Genomic DNA, 18,297 nt, shown 5'->3' on the forward strand with positions numbered 1-18,297 from the left:
CTAGAAAAAAAGGAAAATAAGGGAAAAAAAATTGGTTCCAGTAGAGCTTGAACCTACGCCCCCCATATCATTGCAGTAAAAGTAGGTTTATGGTAAGAATTGAATACTCTTCAAAAAGGAGGTTCTCTATTAGTGATCTAATACCTTAATATAGCATTTATAGAATTATTTCTTGAAGATTGTCAGGATACGAGTTATATGACCCATGGAAGTGCCTACGCTTTTAGTATCTTGAACAGTGAAATGGGTCCAATCACTAAGGTGACTTTGTCTTAGACTAGCTGATAAGCGATGTAGAATGTCCTTTGTTGAAACATATAGCTGGTGAGACCAAATATCTCGTATATACAGAGGATATTTGTTTGTTTTAGTGTAAGATCGAAATATATTTCACCGAGTGAACACTATAATGCAATATTTTGAAAATGTAAACTATGGTGTTCACTAGTGAAATATATTTCGATCTTACACTGAAACAAACACATTTTCTATTTATTTTATGCATTTTAATGGTTTTGACCAAAATATATTCAGTTTGCCCGCGCAACGTCACGTGCATCGCATCACGTTAATGTCGTGACGTCAGGATGTCTTTGTAGAAAAACTATAAATAGTTCTATTACGTTTTCTGATTTCTTTGACATTTTATTATGATAAAATGTAAATATCTATGATCCTTTTATTATTTTTATACATCTTTACCTTGACTGTAGAATATTTTGCAAGGAATTTCCTAACATTTATAATTCATATCATTTCGCGTTCAAATGTAGTTCCGTAACAGTGAAAAATAAAAATTATATTTTCACTCTTTGAAACAGTAAAAATATCAATTTTATTTCACTGGTAAATTTCAGTATTTCACAGAAGAGTATAAAACAAAAAATTTTCCTCTTGCTACCTTGCCTAAATGATTCGTGTACCAATGATTCGTAAATGATTTCAATGAGGAGCTAAATAATTTCAAAGACCAGACAAATCACCTAATGTTTCAAACTAACAAACTTAAATTACTTCAATTAATGATAATCAGCCCAAACTCCTATAGGCTGGGGATACTATACTTGACTGGTCTTACGTAGAAGTTTCTGTCACACAATTTCTTTGAATCTGCAACATATGAGTACTATCGTATAGATGCTCAGTCCAGCCTATGTCTTTTTTATTGAAGCTGCAACTCAGTATGTTTGCCCTGACTCCTGGATACCTCAGCGACTATATACTATCAAATATAGTATTCAACTACTATACAGGTATAACCCCGATGCCTTGGCGTTACTTCACCAATAACGCTGAACCTCGTCTGTAAGTTGGAACACTCCTACTATCTCAGTAGGTTACCAAACACTATGTCTCTGCCTCAGCTTTTTCGATGCTCAGCCTACATTTGCTATCGTCTATAGCATTCAACGACCGTTAAGGTAAAACTCCTATGCGCTGGCCCTATAGCTCAAAAGCTTGTTAAAATTCTACAGTTCTTCTTTAGTTTATAAACTTCAAAGTTAACGTCTTTTTTCATAATTTATCTGCCCTGACAGTATACTTGCAATAACTTCCTCATCAAGGTACTTGGATAAATTATTAATGGAATCCTCGCTGGATACAGAATGACCTCTCTGTCAGTCAGTGTTTAAGTTTAATAACGGTCCATCCGCCCTTTCAGACACAATGAAGCATAGACTGAATGTCATGTAGAGTACAGACCTCTCTGTCATCCGTGTACATATTTATACCTCAGCTGAAGTGAACTTTGATTGGTGCTATTTATAGAACTTGTTTCTGATTGGTCCAAATTCGAACAGAGTATTTTACTATCCATATTTACAACGAGTATTTAATCTAACAAATAAAAGGTAAAGGTAAAGGTCTTGTTTATCATAGTGTCACCCCTATTGAAAGGGCCAGCCAATTTGACTTATGAGACACCTTTATTGTGCGTATCAATTACCTCCCAACTCGTACCACTATGCCAGGCGCCAGGCGGATAGAAGTCGGTAACCATTCATTTAACAAGCTCGCGGCTCACGAACCGGCCATTTCGGAACGAGTCCCATGACAAACATCCCCCGGAGTCCCGGACGAACGCTTCCCATGGGGCTCGAACCTTCGACCTCCCGATCCCGAGGTGGACGCCTTAACCACTGAGCCACGGTGACAAATAGTTGGTTCCCCTTTACTATTGTATATAACACAGTGTGTGATGTTGAGATTCAGCTATCACTGTAATTAACACAAATTGTCTATAAATGACCCAAATCCTATTGTTTACAATAATTCAAATATAATTATAGCAATGGTAACATAAAAAGGTAGTCAAGGACTATCAACGCTTGTATTTAACGTTATCAAAATATCAACTACACAAATTATATACATTCAGTTTTTCAATAACTTAAAGAATAATTTGTATACAAAATCTCTTTTTCTTTTTAATATTTCTCGATTTTTACAAATTATAAACCACTGTCATCAAGTTAAGGTTTTGTCATTTATTATTATAAACACTATATAAAGGAGTTAAGAACATGTTTAAAGTAATTTGGCTATACGTTTTAAATAAATTAGATAATAATAAATTTTCATTATCATACCTCTTGGCACCAGAGTTCATATATAGATCTACGGGAAAAACTTGCATCATAATTTGTGCTTGCAATGGAAGTAAGAATAAAAATAAATCAATAGTTCTAATTAGAATATAAATAAGTTATAATATACAGTTACAATAGTAGAATCTGTAAAATTGTACGGATTGAATAATAATAATAATAATAATAATAATGATAATAATAGCAATAATATGATGATGATAATAATGATTATCATTATAGTCCAATATAAAGAAGAAAAAAAACGGTACACATAAAATATTTTTTTCTTTTCTTTTACATAAATATGGCGAAATCCAAAAGGAATAGCTCTAAGTCCTTGAACAAGTACAACAAAAGAGGACACGCACGGACCAGTGCACGCTGCCTGATGACGAAGACGCCGCTGATTAGAACTCTACCTACAGTTACTATCGGGCTACAGAAGTTAAGATACCACAGGAGCAGCTCCAGATACTCTACCCAAAATACCAGGTGTTATGATCATAACCTGTTCAAATAGTATGATAGGTGCTTATGTCAGTCTTAAGAATAAGGAAACGATCTGGAATGATGAGTTTGTTGATTTACAAATTTTGTTACAAAATAAACCCGAAGACCCTACCATGAAACAAATTCAACTGATAAACAACAATATAATTGTGCCCTCACATCAAGGTACTCTAAAGTGAATTGAAAAACTTGAGAAGTGGACCGACGCTTTTCTCATTTTCATTTCTATTTTTGTGACCAAACATCCTGAATATTTATTTTGATCAGTTGAAGTATCTCACAAATGTAAGACTTGCAGCATCTAGGCATTAAACAATTCCGGCTACAAAAGTCAAATTAAATTCTCGGAGTACTAAATGGGAAAACATTGACACTGAGTATTGGATGCTATCTATGTCTCCATTACAGCATGTAGAACAATCCGCAACCATCAGAAAAATGCTTTGAGTGAAATAGTAAGGGATATTGTTTAAACAACTCATGTCCATATGCCAATGCATGTCTAAAGTGTGGTGGTAATCACACGGCACAGCGTTGTTTCTCTGCAAATACCTATGTTAGACCCCAGCCTTGTTATCAACAGTATGCTCGACGTCATATTGGGATAAAGCCAAATCTCTCAACATTTCCCAACCGTTCAGTCACTGTTGCTAAGACAACACAAAGACGCCACGCAAAATTAGCAGGTACTCCAATTAACTTAGACGTACTTGAAGAATAAAAATGAGCAATACCCTATCACATATGATAAAGCCTTGAGAGTTGATAGTTTTAAAATGCGTTTAAACTAAATTATACAGGTTCTATTTTCTAAGCTCTTGTCAGCTCAACAAAATACGGAAAATGAAAATTCAAAACTACAAGAGATGCTTCTCTTGGGAGAATTATAGGTCGATTTTCATCACCACCAATGTCAAGGGTTAGGGTTGGTTGTTCAAATAAATCCTGTCGGTTTAGTCTCAAAGAAAACCGGAGGTTTCCGTTTGGTAACTAATTTATCCTTTCCTCCTGGCTTTAGTGTAAACGATTATATAGACCATAAATATAGTCATGTTAAGTTCTTTTGATAACGCGGTAAAGATGGTACAAAAAATTGGGAAATCCGCATTTACGGCTAAAGCTAACATATCATCAGCATTTAATTTATGCCCCGTTTGGCTCGGAGACTTCGATCTTTTAGGCATTAAATCATGTGAGGGCTACTAGGTCTAGGAAAGTCTACCTCAAAGGGCGTCTTGCTCTTGCTTCGTATTCGAAAAATCTTAGACCTTTCTTTAATGCTTAGTAAGTTATGTAGCAAACTGCAACACTTTTGACCACCTTCTAGACAACTATTTTTTATGGTTAAATCCAATTAAAGTAGTTGTAAATTTCTTATGCAATCATTTGATAGCGTGTGCAGCGCTTTGAATGTTCCCTTAAGTGAAGATAAATGGGTCGGTCCTGTACAAACCATTATTTTTTAGGACTAGAAATTGACGCAGCGAATCAAATGGTAAGAGTCCCAAAGGACAAAGTTCTAAAAGCAAAATCTGCACTTACGGAATTAGTTTCTTGCACAAAAATCAAACTCAACATTCGGCTTACGGCATTTTACTGCGAAAGCTATCCTGCAGGAAGGTCGTTTAATCGTAGGTTTCATGACTAAATGGCTCAAGCTAAAAAGCCGCATCATTTCATTCAGGTATCGAGGGATATGATCGGTGACACTAAAGTATGGATGTGATTTTTAGATGAATTTAATGGAATGCGTTTATTCCATGATTCAGAGTTTGTGGAAGATCAGTTTTAGAGCTTTACACAGATGCGTCGGATGACAAAAGCGTAGGTTGTTGGTGCTATCTCAAAGGTTGTTGGACCGTATTCAAATGACCACGTCATTGGGCGGCATTACTGTTTAAAGATGTCATGTATATAGAACTCATTCCGAACCTACATTTGTGTTTGGCATTTTATACATTTTTGAAAAATAAGAAAACTGTACTAAGATCTGACAGTCTTGAGCTTTTATTGCTGCATAAACAGAAATTGAGTGTGGCACGTAAAACCAGGATTTCCCAAGCGTTTCTTATTTTCTTTTGCCTATACAGAATGTATGCCAAATTAACAAGCTTAAACAAGTTTGATGATAATTCAACAAGTCTAATATATCAATATTATGCAAACAGCAAGACGTTATAAATCTACCTCGATTATTATGGTCATGTATCACAGATTTTACAGCAATAAAGAACATGAAGTGAAGAGAATACTATGTGAAAGGGGACCAGCGTTAGACAGAAGAGAACAAGTATGCAGTTCCGAAATCGGACTATCGTTAACATAAATAAATCACTTGAAGCATCCAGCGTAACCACAGCCAAAACATATGCAGATCACCCACAAATTGACAATGCCAATGAAATATATAGCAAAAAACGCCATCTAGCCAGGACTGAACAGAACTCCACTTTATTACAAGATACAATTTAGATTCATCCGCAGATGTTTTCATACGGCGGTGGACATGGAATCTTCTGATGCATTGCATTTAAAAACCATGAAAAGTGGGATAAGGTCCCAAATTAAAGTCTAAAGGTATTTAAATACAATATTTTCTAACAGGAACTTTTATTTGAAAGGGTGCGTAACAAAAATCCGAAAAGTCTACTAATATGAAAAATACATGGTCAGAAAGATATGTAAAATTTGTCAAGCATGGAAAGTGAAGTCATGAGGATATAGCGAAGACATTGTGTTAATTCAAGAATAGTCTAATGGATTTGGCACGGGTTATTTTGAAAGCGGTACAAAATTTAAAATGAATACAGATTACTTCACTTGTCAATCATAACATTGTTATAAAAACCCAACTGACATAATAAAAACGAAACAGTTAAATTTCTAAATATATTGCAACATGTCTTTTCGTAGTCTGCAAGTCAATTATCCCCATGCAATTAGTTGAATATAACCACTTCATACATACACTTGAGTTTAAAAAAAGAAAGAAAGAAAACTTGCCAACTCTGTTCATATTAGAGCAGCAGTCATCTAATTGTTTTGCAGTATTTAAATCCTTATCATGACCAAAATTAGACTTTAAACAAATACCATAGATTTTTTTCTTTTTCTCGAATCACGATTGGAAAGCTTTTTGTTCGATGACGACGACCAGTCTTCTACACCTCTTTTGTTTTAAAAGAATACTCGTGATTTTATCACTTATCATTTGTGAAATAAAATAAAATAAAATAAAATACGTCTGAATTAAAACCCAATTTGCGTCAGCAAACTGCAAAATGATTTTTTCTAATTCATTTTCCTTGAAAAAATACGTCTGATTTTCAGTTTATTTACTTTATGCTTCAATGAATAAATCAACAGTTTGCCGAAAGCCGAATAAATGGAATTTATCATAAAGATGGGAAAATATGAGTAGATATATCTATTGGTCGATCGCTATGTCTTCATGTTTTACTGTTGGAAACATTTTCACTTCCTCGCGAATTATTTTAAATTGACAGTTTTCGGTACGGACAAATCACCGACAAATTTTATTGAAAAACTGTAATTTTGCTTTCATTATAATAAATAAGTTATTGTTATAAATATAACGTCTCCGAAAAATTAATGAACAAAATACAGTATATTCATTTCAAAGTTTTGCGTTGTAATAGCTAACTTGTGCCATAACGAAAAAGGTCTTTTCAAGACAAAAATGGTAAAAAACTGATGAAATCAAAAGGATGAATTCGTTTAAGTATTTCTGAAATGTCTGAATCATTTACCGAAATAATCATAGCGACAAGTAAGGAAACTAAATTTATTTCCAAAATTCACAAAACATACCTGGTAAATTTTTTTCTGAGTTTTCTTGTCCTGGAAATTGTTCATATTTTTGTCTTTACGAAATTTCAACCCTTCTTCTTGAATTCCCGTCGTAAATATATATGTATCGTGTATTTTAACTCCTTTATCTCGTTTAAACATTTTGATTTGCAAATAACACTATTTATCTATATTCAGCGATACGAAGTCCAATAGTTTTATATATAAGCAACTGCATATTGGACGCAAAAGTCACAACTCAAAACCATGAACGGATATTGGAAATATTTCCATATGACAAACTTTTAGGAAAATAGCACCAAAGCTTGAAATGATGACATTTCGCAATCAAAGAAATTTGAAGCTGTAAATTCAAAGTTTTCAATACATATTGTTTTTCTCGCTGTTTGGATCAATTGGAACAAATCAGAACAAATTGTGTAATCACTTTTTCTATTCATGAACGGACACTCTGGAAATTATTACATGAATGCTTAAGATAAATGCGCAAGAATAATTAGAACTAAAACATTAGTAAAAGCAGATCGCAAAAAATAGCTTATGCAACTTATTTTTTTAGCATTGTTTATTTTATAACTCCCCTTCCTTCCAAAAGAAGAGTATTCTCCCTGGGGTTTCAGAACCACGAAACACTGACGATGAATTAGTAACACACAAAGAAATCAATTAGAACAAACTGTTTTCCATTTATCAATTATTGATATACATTGTGTTAAATAATTACATCATAGCATCGTTCCTAAGTTATGTTCCCATGATACTTACTAATTGAAACAACCAATTAAATGCTTTATTGATTGAACTTTCAAACAAAAGGATTGTTTAAGTCCTTTTAACATTTACTAAACAAAATAAACAAAATAGTACGTCACTCTGACAAGATAATAAGTTCACTGGACATGATAGCATGTTCCTTTGAGAAAATGGGATGGCCTTTTAACAAAATAATACAACACTCTGAGAAGATAGTATGTTCACCGGTCCAGATAGCATGTTGCTTTAAGAAAAAAGAATGGTTGTTTATCAAATAGATACGTCACTCTGACAAAAGTATACATACGTTAGACATGAGAGTAGTTAACAAGACATGACAGGATCTTGAGAGGATACTACTCTAAATAAAAAGATACCTCGTATTCATCTGGCATAAGACAGGTCTATCGTTTGATAATTCACCGTGATAGGTCCCATGTCACTATCCAGAACTTCACCACTGCCCAGACATTATAATGCAGTAGATTATATGATGGCTTCTTGTTCTTGTGCCGACATTAGCCCTTATTGAGATAAATCTTACAATTACCTTTAAATACATTAATTTATTTTAGAAAACTTCACTTTTTGACACATTTCTGTTTTCTCCAATAAAGTCATTTAAATGTTTGACTGCAATCTATTTTACTATTTACTCGCTATTTTGTGATATACTAAATCCAGTTATGGATGTCCTTAATTCATTTATCAATATCATCATTTATGGATGTAAGAATTTCTTTCCATGATGCTATTACTTACTTTCTGATGTATTTAAATGCATTTAAATATATCACAAAATGATTAACAGATATCTATCATTCGATTATTGGATATCCTAATAGCCACCCTTTTTTAATTCCATTTAGTAATATTTTCAATTCTAATTTATGATGTCATTAAATCGATTTAGGGATATCACTTAATGAATTATCGAAATCCAAAAGTAAAACAATAAAAACTACTTTTGACGTTTTAAAATCGATTTTATGAAATTATTAAATAACTTGAAGACGGTACAATAGCACTATTTGTGATATTCATAAATCGAAATATTTTGAGATATAATTAAATGATTTATAGATACCGACCACGAATCAAAATGCGGCTTTCGTTTTCAAGTTTAGCATTTCTACTTTCATTTTATTTACTTCCGGAAATAGCTGAAGGTCGAGTGGCGTCATTTTCTGTGTTGTCAAAAACATACATATGCCTGGCGAGATTGCATAAATATGTGCTGGCCGTCCTAAGGATATGAAGAGCGCAAGTGTCAACTATGTCACTTTAACAGTCTTGGTGATGAAATGCACTACTTATTAGAATGTCCCTTCTTTTTTGATAAAAGATCAAAGCTTATACCAAAAAGATTCTATCAAAGGCCGAATATTATCAAGTTTAAAGATTTATTATCAAGTACAAGGGGGTCTACTTTGACAAATCTTGCTTACTTTGTTAAAGATCTGATTGGACATTTTAGAAGGTTTTAACAAATTGCGTTAACTCATGTTCTTTTTAAATCCATTATCCATAGTAAATGTGTATCACATTTTCATGAATTAAATCATTCTGAAATTGTATTTTTAGCAAATCAAATCGCGTGACTGTAATTCATTCATATAAGTAGATCGTCTAATACAAAGAAATTCTCGTGCGAAAGTACTTCTGTAGTCACTCTGTATTGAACTTAAGAAAACATTGTAAATGGTATAACTCTCTTCTCTTTTGTTAAAGGATTATTTTTTTACAACAATACCCATATGACATGTTAATCGATAAAGTGAAAATGTTTTTTTATCTCGTATCACTATTTAGATATTCCACAACCGATTGTTCATACCCATATGGTTGATCACGTGACACGGCGCGGTAATGGCCGCTTTTTAAATCGGGCAGTGAAATAATGATAAAAAAATAGATTTAAAAGTTTTCTGAGGAGTTTTTCAGTTGGATTTATCAGTTATAGATAATTTAAAACATGTATTAACGATTCATAATGCTGAATAATGGTGAAAAAGGGTGGAAGTAAACGAAAAGACAGAAACAGTAGTGATAGCGGGAATGTAAGCAGTTGTAATATTTTCAAACAAAGAGGCCCGTCGGAGGATTCTAATTCAAGTGTTTTTCAGGACGATAACATAACTGTAAGTGATATTCTTAGTCAGACTAATGCAGTATTATATGAAGATAGTGACAAAATTGATGAGAATAAAGTTTTTGATGATTTTAATCCTTGTGAGTTGCCCGGCGTTCCAACAAATATGGCAGAATCTAGCAGTGAGCAGTCTGGCAAAGAGCCTACTAACAGAGACCTGTTATCATGTATGAAGTCCATTAGTGATCATCTTACTGGTGTTGAGAAGAAATTAGGGTCAATTGAAAACTTAGAACGGAAGGTGACCGAATTCGAGAAGGAGCTTAAGTCAATTTGGGTTGCGCTTGATGATAGAACTAAAAAGGTTGAGGAGCGAGTATCAAGAGTTGAAGATCGAGTAGAGAGTACAGATATTGAGATTGGTTTGGTCGCCAGTAGAATCGCCGAGCTAGTAAAAGAGCGGAACAACCTGAGAGATGACGTGGCCTATCTCAAGTCACAATCAATGAGAAACAATTTGGTTTTCACGAATATTCCAGAGCTGAGCAATGGCGAGAGAGAGAAACCGGAAGATACGGAGAAGAAACTGAGGCAAATCTACAGGACGCCTTCAAGGTCGCCAAAGAAACGGCCGAAAGTATTCGATTCGAGCGGGTACATAGATCTCCGAGTGAACCAGTTCCGGGTAGAACTAGAACAATTATAGCCAAATTCACGTTTTTTAAAGACCGGGAAATTGTAAGACGTCAGTGGAAGCATTTGGTTGACACTAACTTTAATATGTATGAACAGTTCCCGCCTGAAGTTATCTCAAAAAGACGCAAACTCGTCCCAAAAATGAAAGAGGCGAAACGTCAGGGCAAGCTTGCATGGATCGTATATGATACCCTGTACATCAATGGTAAGCCGCAGCGGGAGTAGGAGCACGCAGGGGGTGGACTATCGATCTTGGCGTGGAATGTTCATTAACTAACTGCGGGCCTGAGATCATGCACTGATTTTGTAAATATTATTGCTGAACATGACATTTGTTTTTTATACGAAACCTGGGCAAATAATAATACTTACTTAAATATCAGTGGATATAAGTGCCACAATTTCTACCGCAAATTTCAGCATAGGAACGCTCGTACAAATAGTGGGGGCATAGCATTGTATTATAAGGACCACTTAGGAGGCGGTATTCAGATTGTTGAGAACCACCACGATACAATTATATGGGTCAAGCTTGACCATTCGTATTTTAATTTGGAGAACGATGTGTACTTATGCGGATCATATATATGGGGTGAAAATTCTCCAATGTATAATTCTTTCAATATAGACATGTTTGATATTTTAGAAGCTGATATATTTAGATATAATAATTTAGGTTCTGTATTTGTCGTTGGCGACTTGAACAGTAGGGCTGGTGAGAAACAAGATTTTATTGTTCATGATCGGCTGAATACTTTTATTGACGATATAGAATATGTACCAGACTGCATTTCTAACAGGGCCTCTGTTGACCGTGTTCACAATAGTCATGGGATAAAATTACTAGACCTGTGTAAATCCTCGTCTATACGTATTGTTAACGGCCGTATTGGTGATACCAATCAGTTTACATATTTGTCACATAACGGTTGTTCTGTTATTGACTATCTACTTACTGCTGAAAATAATTTTTAACTAATCAAAATTTTTATTATAAGTCCGTTTTATGAATGGAGTGACCATGCACCATTGCATTTTTCTTTGTGTTGTAACCATTCTATACCTGTTAACGAAAATAAATCAGAAGTAAAATTCAAGTGGAACGATAAATTGCGAGACCGCTTTCGTTCAGGATTAATTGCTGGATTACCGCAGTTAAATGGCATTGTCAGTAATATTGATAACAATAACAGGCACTCTGAATAATTTTACTGCTGTAATGCGCAATGTTGCAGATCCTTTGTTTGGTAAAATTGATCGGCATAAAAATAAAGTAATGTTCGATGCTAATTCTGTTTTCGATGATGCTGACTGGTTCGATACTGAATGTATTCATGCATTATTTTTGTTTAATTCTGTTAAATCCGAGGAAAATAGGCGTTATTTATGCGACGCGAAAACTAGATATAAGTCTTTAGTGCGTAAAAAGAAATCTCAGTATTACAGAATGAAAATGAAGGAAATTGAAAATTTAAAGAAAAAGCGACCGAAAGATTTTTGGAAATACTTTAAAAGCAAAAAAACCTATCAAAGGCAATGATATTGATATTAACACTTTCCGGGAATATTTTTCCAAGTTGAGTTCCGAAATTTCCGAATGTAATAACGATGAGGCGGAATATTTTTGTAATAATAATGATTTCAATGCGCAAAATAACTAATTTCCGGAACTTGACCAGCCTATAACTGTCGATGAAATTTTAAAAGCTGTAAAATTACTGAAATGAGGAAAGGCTATGGGCAATGATAATTTGATGAACGAATATTTTATTGAAAGTACAGATATAATAGCAATGCATTTATGTGATTTATTCAATAGTATTTTAGATTCTGGGTTTTATCCGGAGAAGTGGACCAAAGGTGTTATTTTACCATTGCATAAAAAAGGTTGTGAGAAGGACGTGAATAATTATCGCGGAATTACTTTACTAAGTTGTATGTCTAAGCTTTTTACTACCGTGTTAAACCCTCGTATTGATAAATTTTGTCAAGAACATGATATAATTTCGGATGCACAATTTGGATTCCGTAAAGGTCGTTCAACTGTGGATGCAATATTTATACTTATGTCCTTAGTACAAAAGTATTTAAATGAAAACAAACGTTTCTATGTGATATTTGTGGACCTGATGAAGTGTTTTGACACTATATATCATAATGCACTTTGGCTTAAATTATATAAAATTGGTATTGATGGAAAGCTGTTGCGAATTATACGAGATATGTATTTTAAGGTAAAGTCATGTGTTAAATCATGTTCATCTTACTCTGAGTACTTCAATTACGCTGTCGGTTTAAGACAAGGTGAGGTGTTATCTCCCTTGCTTTTTTCATTGTTTGTTGAAGACTTGGAGTTGTATCTACAAAATGATGTTAACTCCGGTTTACAGTTAGATGAGATATTATCCTAATAATATTACCTTTTGCAGATGACATGGCTATTTCAGGTGAATCACCAGCAGAAATCCAGAATCATTTAGACCGTCTTTATACATACTTTAATACCTGGGGACTACATGTAAATACTAACAAAACTAAAATTATGGTTTATCGTAATCGTGGGGGACTATTGCCTACGGAACATTGGACGTATGATGGTCACAATATTGGTGTTGTTAACGATTTTAATTATTTAGGTACTATTTTTAATAACACGGGTAGTTTCACACTTAACCAAGAACATCTTGTTGGCAAAGCTTTGAAAGCATTGAATGTATTGTTTTGTAAATGTGACGAGTTTGACTTTTCACCAAAAACATTGTGCCAGCTTTTTGATTGTTTTGTTGGGTCTTCATTAAACTATGCGTCGGAAATATAGAATTATACGACGATAAGTGTACTGAATATATTAATGAATGAATAAATAAATAAATAGAATTTCTTTTTCGAAAGATAAACATTAGATTATTATCGTGTGCCTTTCTAAATATATTGTATCAGCTAGTGGTATTACCCGAAATTTTCGTGCATTCAAATTTCAAACGGGTGGCAGTACATGTGTTTGTACATTGGTATACATCACTACATGATATGAGGAAACGAACGAACAATCTCTTAGTACCACCCCTTACTGTTGACATTGAGGCATCGGAGCTCCGTTGCTGGATGTGTCATTTTGTAATGTACGTACGATATATTTTATCTGTTTAATATAAATATTACGTTTTAACAGTTTAATAGAGGTTTGTCGTAAATTTAATCTTGGACTTCGTAAAAGGTGTCTATAATATCTGTTAGCAATACACTCGCCTTAAATGTTTTAAAAACAGCCTGTTAAACGGAAAAAGGTCACAAGAGGTAAAGTGAGCTATGTAGGCTCACAAAAAGAATGGTTACTAAGCTCACCTGAGCACATAATGCTCTTTAAGGATCAATGAATGCCTGGTTCACATTAACATTGATTACACTCTAATGTCACCCTTACTAAATCATTGTGTATCTAACTTGAACACAATATTCAAACGAATATCACCAGACAGAGTGTTATTTATAAACAAATAACAAATTGTTTACTCTGCTCGTGAGAAATTAAAAATATTTATTATCAGCTTAAAATAATTAAACAATGCACTCTTGTTTAAATGTTGCTTATATCAAAGCTTTTGTGTAATTTTGTACAAAAGTGTTGATTAGGTCTAGAAAACAGTTGTTTTTTTTTCGCTAATCTGAACGACCCTATTTTTTGTTGTTGTTGTTTGTTTGTTGTTGTTGTTGTTGTTTTTTTCTTGTTTTTTTTTCTGGTAATCTTTGTTCCTTCAATAAATTTCACGTGCAGGTAGAGTGCGTTCATACAAGACAGTTCTATTTATAAAGTGTCCGCTTACAAGCGTAAGAAGACACTTTTACAATAGCTCTGCTGGGGGTATAGTCGTATAATACAATTCAGAAGATGGATGACTGGCTGTCTGGCTGGCTGGATGGATGGATGGGTGGATAGATTAGATGGATAGATCTTTTATTCCACCAAGAGATCTTAAATTTTTAGATTCTTAATACATGCAATACAGGAACATTCTATGAAGATATAACAGTCGTATGTTCTTAACTTTACAGAACAGTTTCTGTATAAAACGTTATCAATATTATATATGATAATATTTTTCGCAAACATATTTTATTCATCATATCATCAACCCTTCCGTTCCATCCGTACATATATCAGTTCAGAATGAAAGTTTTAAAGCATTTTACCTTTAGAGCGTTACCGCAACCACACGCGATGTTTTCAGTTCTAATATAAAAGATCCATGCATATTTCCCTTAAGGAGGTAGTATATCTTGTTACCAGGGTAAATTCAAATTAGCTCAACCGTAGCAATTTATTGTATTTCGTGTATTTCGGGCACGGTCTTGTGTTTGGCGATCAAGCTATGAGGGAACATAATACTACATTTTAGGGTAGTTTAATGCAACTTTTGATAATGTGTAGTAAAGCTGTAACCTATGGCATATTCCTGCCAGTGACATATCCACTTGTTTATGTAGACAGTTTTCTCTAAAATTGTCACATATCCAGTTCTTGTCTTGCAAGTGGCAACATTGCGTGTTATCCAGATAATTCAGTTAACAGGACAAAACTGCCTGATAGTGTCCACTTCTGCCATCTACATATTTACATCAGTAAGTTCTTATTGAGAAAGTGTTCATGATATCCAGTTAATATTCGTGCCCAAATTGGCGATTAACGGTTAGACTTTTCGTCCCCTATACGAAACTGTCACGGTATAGAATATTGAAATGTGGAGAAAATGTATAGGCGGCCGTGTAGCTCAGTCGGTAGAGTATTGGAACGGTATTCCGAAGCCCCTGGCTCGAGTCCCGGTCTGGCTGCACATTTTTCTCATCCTGTGACATTTTGCGCCCAACGTGGGGCCGTGACGGCATTACACTGGTCAGTCTCACTGCCTATAATTGCTTGATTTATAAAGCACCCGCTGAAATTCGAGGACGAATTTTAAAATGGTGGGATGATATGTCACGGTATAAAACTTGAATATTGAAACGGGGGAAATGTGTAGACTGTCGGGTAGCTCAGTCGGTAGATTTCCGGACCGGTATTCCGAGGCCTCGGGTTCGAGTCTCGGTCCGGCTTCACATTTTTCTCACCCTGTGACAGAATGAACGGATGTATATCCACCTTATTCCCTACCACCACCCCTAATGGTTTGTGCCTAAAGATAGGATCTGGAATTATAACCTTGCATAGTTGTTATGCCCCTTTATGTATTTTCATAAATACGATTACGGGATATTGCCAATCGTAATTTTTGACTAGCTGATAAAAATCAAGATACACAGTTAACGTAAGTGAATATGTGGATTGCAGTAGTGGGCACTAACAGGCAGTTTTGTCCTGTTAAGATACTTAAGTGGATAACAAGCAGTTTTGTCACTTGCCAGATAATAACTGAATATGTGACATTTTTACGAAAAATAAAGAGATAAATAAGTGAATATGTGGTTGGCAGAAATATGCCACCATAGTAACCTTATCAGGCATCGTCTATTTTGATTCATGTTTGTAATGATCAACAGAATTAAAGCATTACGGTATGTCATTTAATTCGCAAGGAAAACAAAATATATTCTAGTTCCATTTAACAAGTAATGATACATTTTGATTACAAATACATGAAAAAATAATAATTGTATAGATGAAATCTGTAAAAAGTAACAAAAAAAATATTATGTACAAAAATCTCCTTGTTTATAACCCAAATATATTTAAATACATCTGTCATCATGGCATATAAATACCGTTAACAACTTGATTTGTTACCAGTTATTACAGCGATAGGGAACGGTAGATGTTCACAAACTGTTTCGTATTTTGTCCCTATTTAAATTACATAGCATTAAAATTTGAGTCAGTACTGTCATAACTATATTGCATACCTTTAAACTGGATACTTTATTCAAATGAAGTTTAAAATTTGTGTCTATAAATATAAATGCATGTAAAGTATGATGTATAACCATAATACAGTAGCGCGTAAAGAGACATAAGCAACAGAACTTACCTTAAGCATCCTGAATGGACTATCAGCTATACTGCACATTAATTCGCTGCTTGATAGGTCCATGATTTCAGAAGGAACTACGCTATTTTCTTCGGTAGCATATGGCTTATAATTAATACGAGAGTGTCTTTTATATCTTCGTCCACTTTTGTTTGAAAATGATGTCAATACACTAGTAAATGTCCTCCATTTAATATTTTGAGACAATAGTATTCACTCCTTACACTACAAATAGTAAATTAAAGCAAAACGTTTTTGCCCATAATTGAAATACTCTTATAATGTATTTCACATATTTTTATTTTCATTATCAATTTTAAGCTAACCGCATTCATTCAGGCGTTATCTAGTATTACTCTATGTTCCGAATAATGCCCCGTTATATCAGTCATGCTAGTATTAATACTATCTGCCGCTCAAACAGCTGTGGTCATATTTTTCTATCATTTATTAACCTTTTGTTTTGGTTTCAGCACTATACACTGTAGAGATACTTAATTGTTTGGCGTGATTGTTTTTAACTCTTTTGGCTTTGTACGTACATATGCATGTAATTACGATGCAATATAAAATGTTCTGGTTTTAATGGAAAATACGGAAAATAAGGGCTCGCCATTATTATTAAGTATTGAATAAATAAGAATTAAAAAAGTAGGCCTAATCTATCATATGGCATTCATATTTTGTAAAAGGATATTTATAGGTTTAATAAATATAAAATCTTCCATTATTTGCATGTAATGGTATTAATTACAATTTGAACTCTTTAAGTACAAATCGTTTAGTACCGACGGCCGAGCTGGCTGTTGAACATGAAAATATATAAACAACAAACTAGTAAACGTGAAAATAATAATATGTATGTTATGTCGCAGTTGCAACAAATCAATTTAATGAAAGTAAAGAACACTTAGATGAAAGACCGAAGATCGTGATGCCATACGAATAATTCTATATCATAACACGGACCAATTTATTTCCCTATTAAACAAAGAAGACTGAAACTGTGCATTATTATGCAATTCACAAACACAGTTAGATTTTTTGTACGTCACAATTATTACGAAATGAAATGCTTTTTTTCCTCCTTCTTTTTTTTTATTTATTTATTTAGCGGAATTGTGTACTGAAAATTGTTATTACTGACTGTTTTTGGATTTGACAGGCATGTGGTTTTTAGCTAGTCCGAAAAAAACAACTCAAGCTTTGTTTCTCTTGATTTTATTAGAAAATATCACTGTACAGTCCAAAAGTTTCCACTAGAGTTGTCTAATTTCTGACTCAAACACTACAGAAATACACTCTCTGACGAACACAAACGACAAAGAAATCAAATAAAAATAAGATCTAAGAAAGACATGTTATCTTTTAATTAACATGCACCTCATTTTCCTCATTACATAATTATGATATACTTGTACTAATGCTCTTGCAGGCGCCTCTGTGGCCGAGTGTCTTATGCCACTGAGGTAAAATCACCTGCCCCTCACCGATGTGGGTTCGAAACATTGTTTGTGGTGTAGATGTTTTTTTTCTGTGAGGATGCCATCCAGCTGACTTACGGAAGGTCGGTTGTTCTATCCAGGTCTCTGTACCTGTGGTTTTCTTCCGCCACAGAGAGTTGAAAAAATCGCCATTTGACCTGAATTATGTCGGATTTTCTTTTATTGACCATTAGTTTTAGGTAAATGCTTTTTTAAAGACATAAGGCCAATGTAGCACTGATAATAAGCTAAACATAGGAATAATCACGTGTTTACCTATCGAAATAAACAACATATAACCCCTCATCAAATAGTGTTTA

General features: G+C 33.9%; 1 protein-coding gene across 3 annotated transcripts in view; it reads right to left on the reverse strand.

The window, feature by feature from the left end:
• Positions 1-18,297, reverse strand: part of LOC123525265 (transient receptor potential cation channel subfamily A member 1-like) — an 81,214-nt gene that overhangs the window by 27,807 nt on the left and 35,110 nt on the right. Inside the window, exon 1 of one of the 3 annotated variants that reach the window (XM_045304166.2) lies at positions 16,494-16,719. The exons of 1 other annotated variant lie outside the window; for it this stretch is intronic. In XM_045304166.2, the coding sequence (XP_045160101.2) occupies positions 16,494-16,556 (63 nt within the window). In that variant the 5' untranslated portion in view covers positions 16,557-16,719. Of the gene's footprint in view, positions 1-6,932; positions 7,089-16,493; positions 16,720-18,297 lie in introns of those variants that run through there. One more of the 3 variants, XM_045304164.2, reaches the window with a different exon arrangement.

This window comes from Mercenaria mercenaria, chromosome 3 (genome assembly GCF_021730395.1).
Source record: "Mercenaria mercenaria strain notata chromosome 3, MADL_Memer_1, whole genome shotgun sequence".
NCBI lineage: Eukaryota > Metazoa > Mollusca > Bivalvia > Venerida > Veneridae > Mercenaria > Mercenaria mercenaria.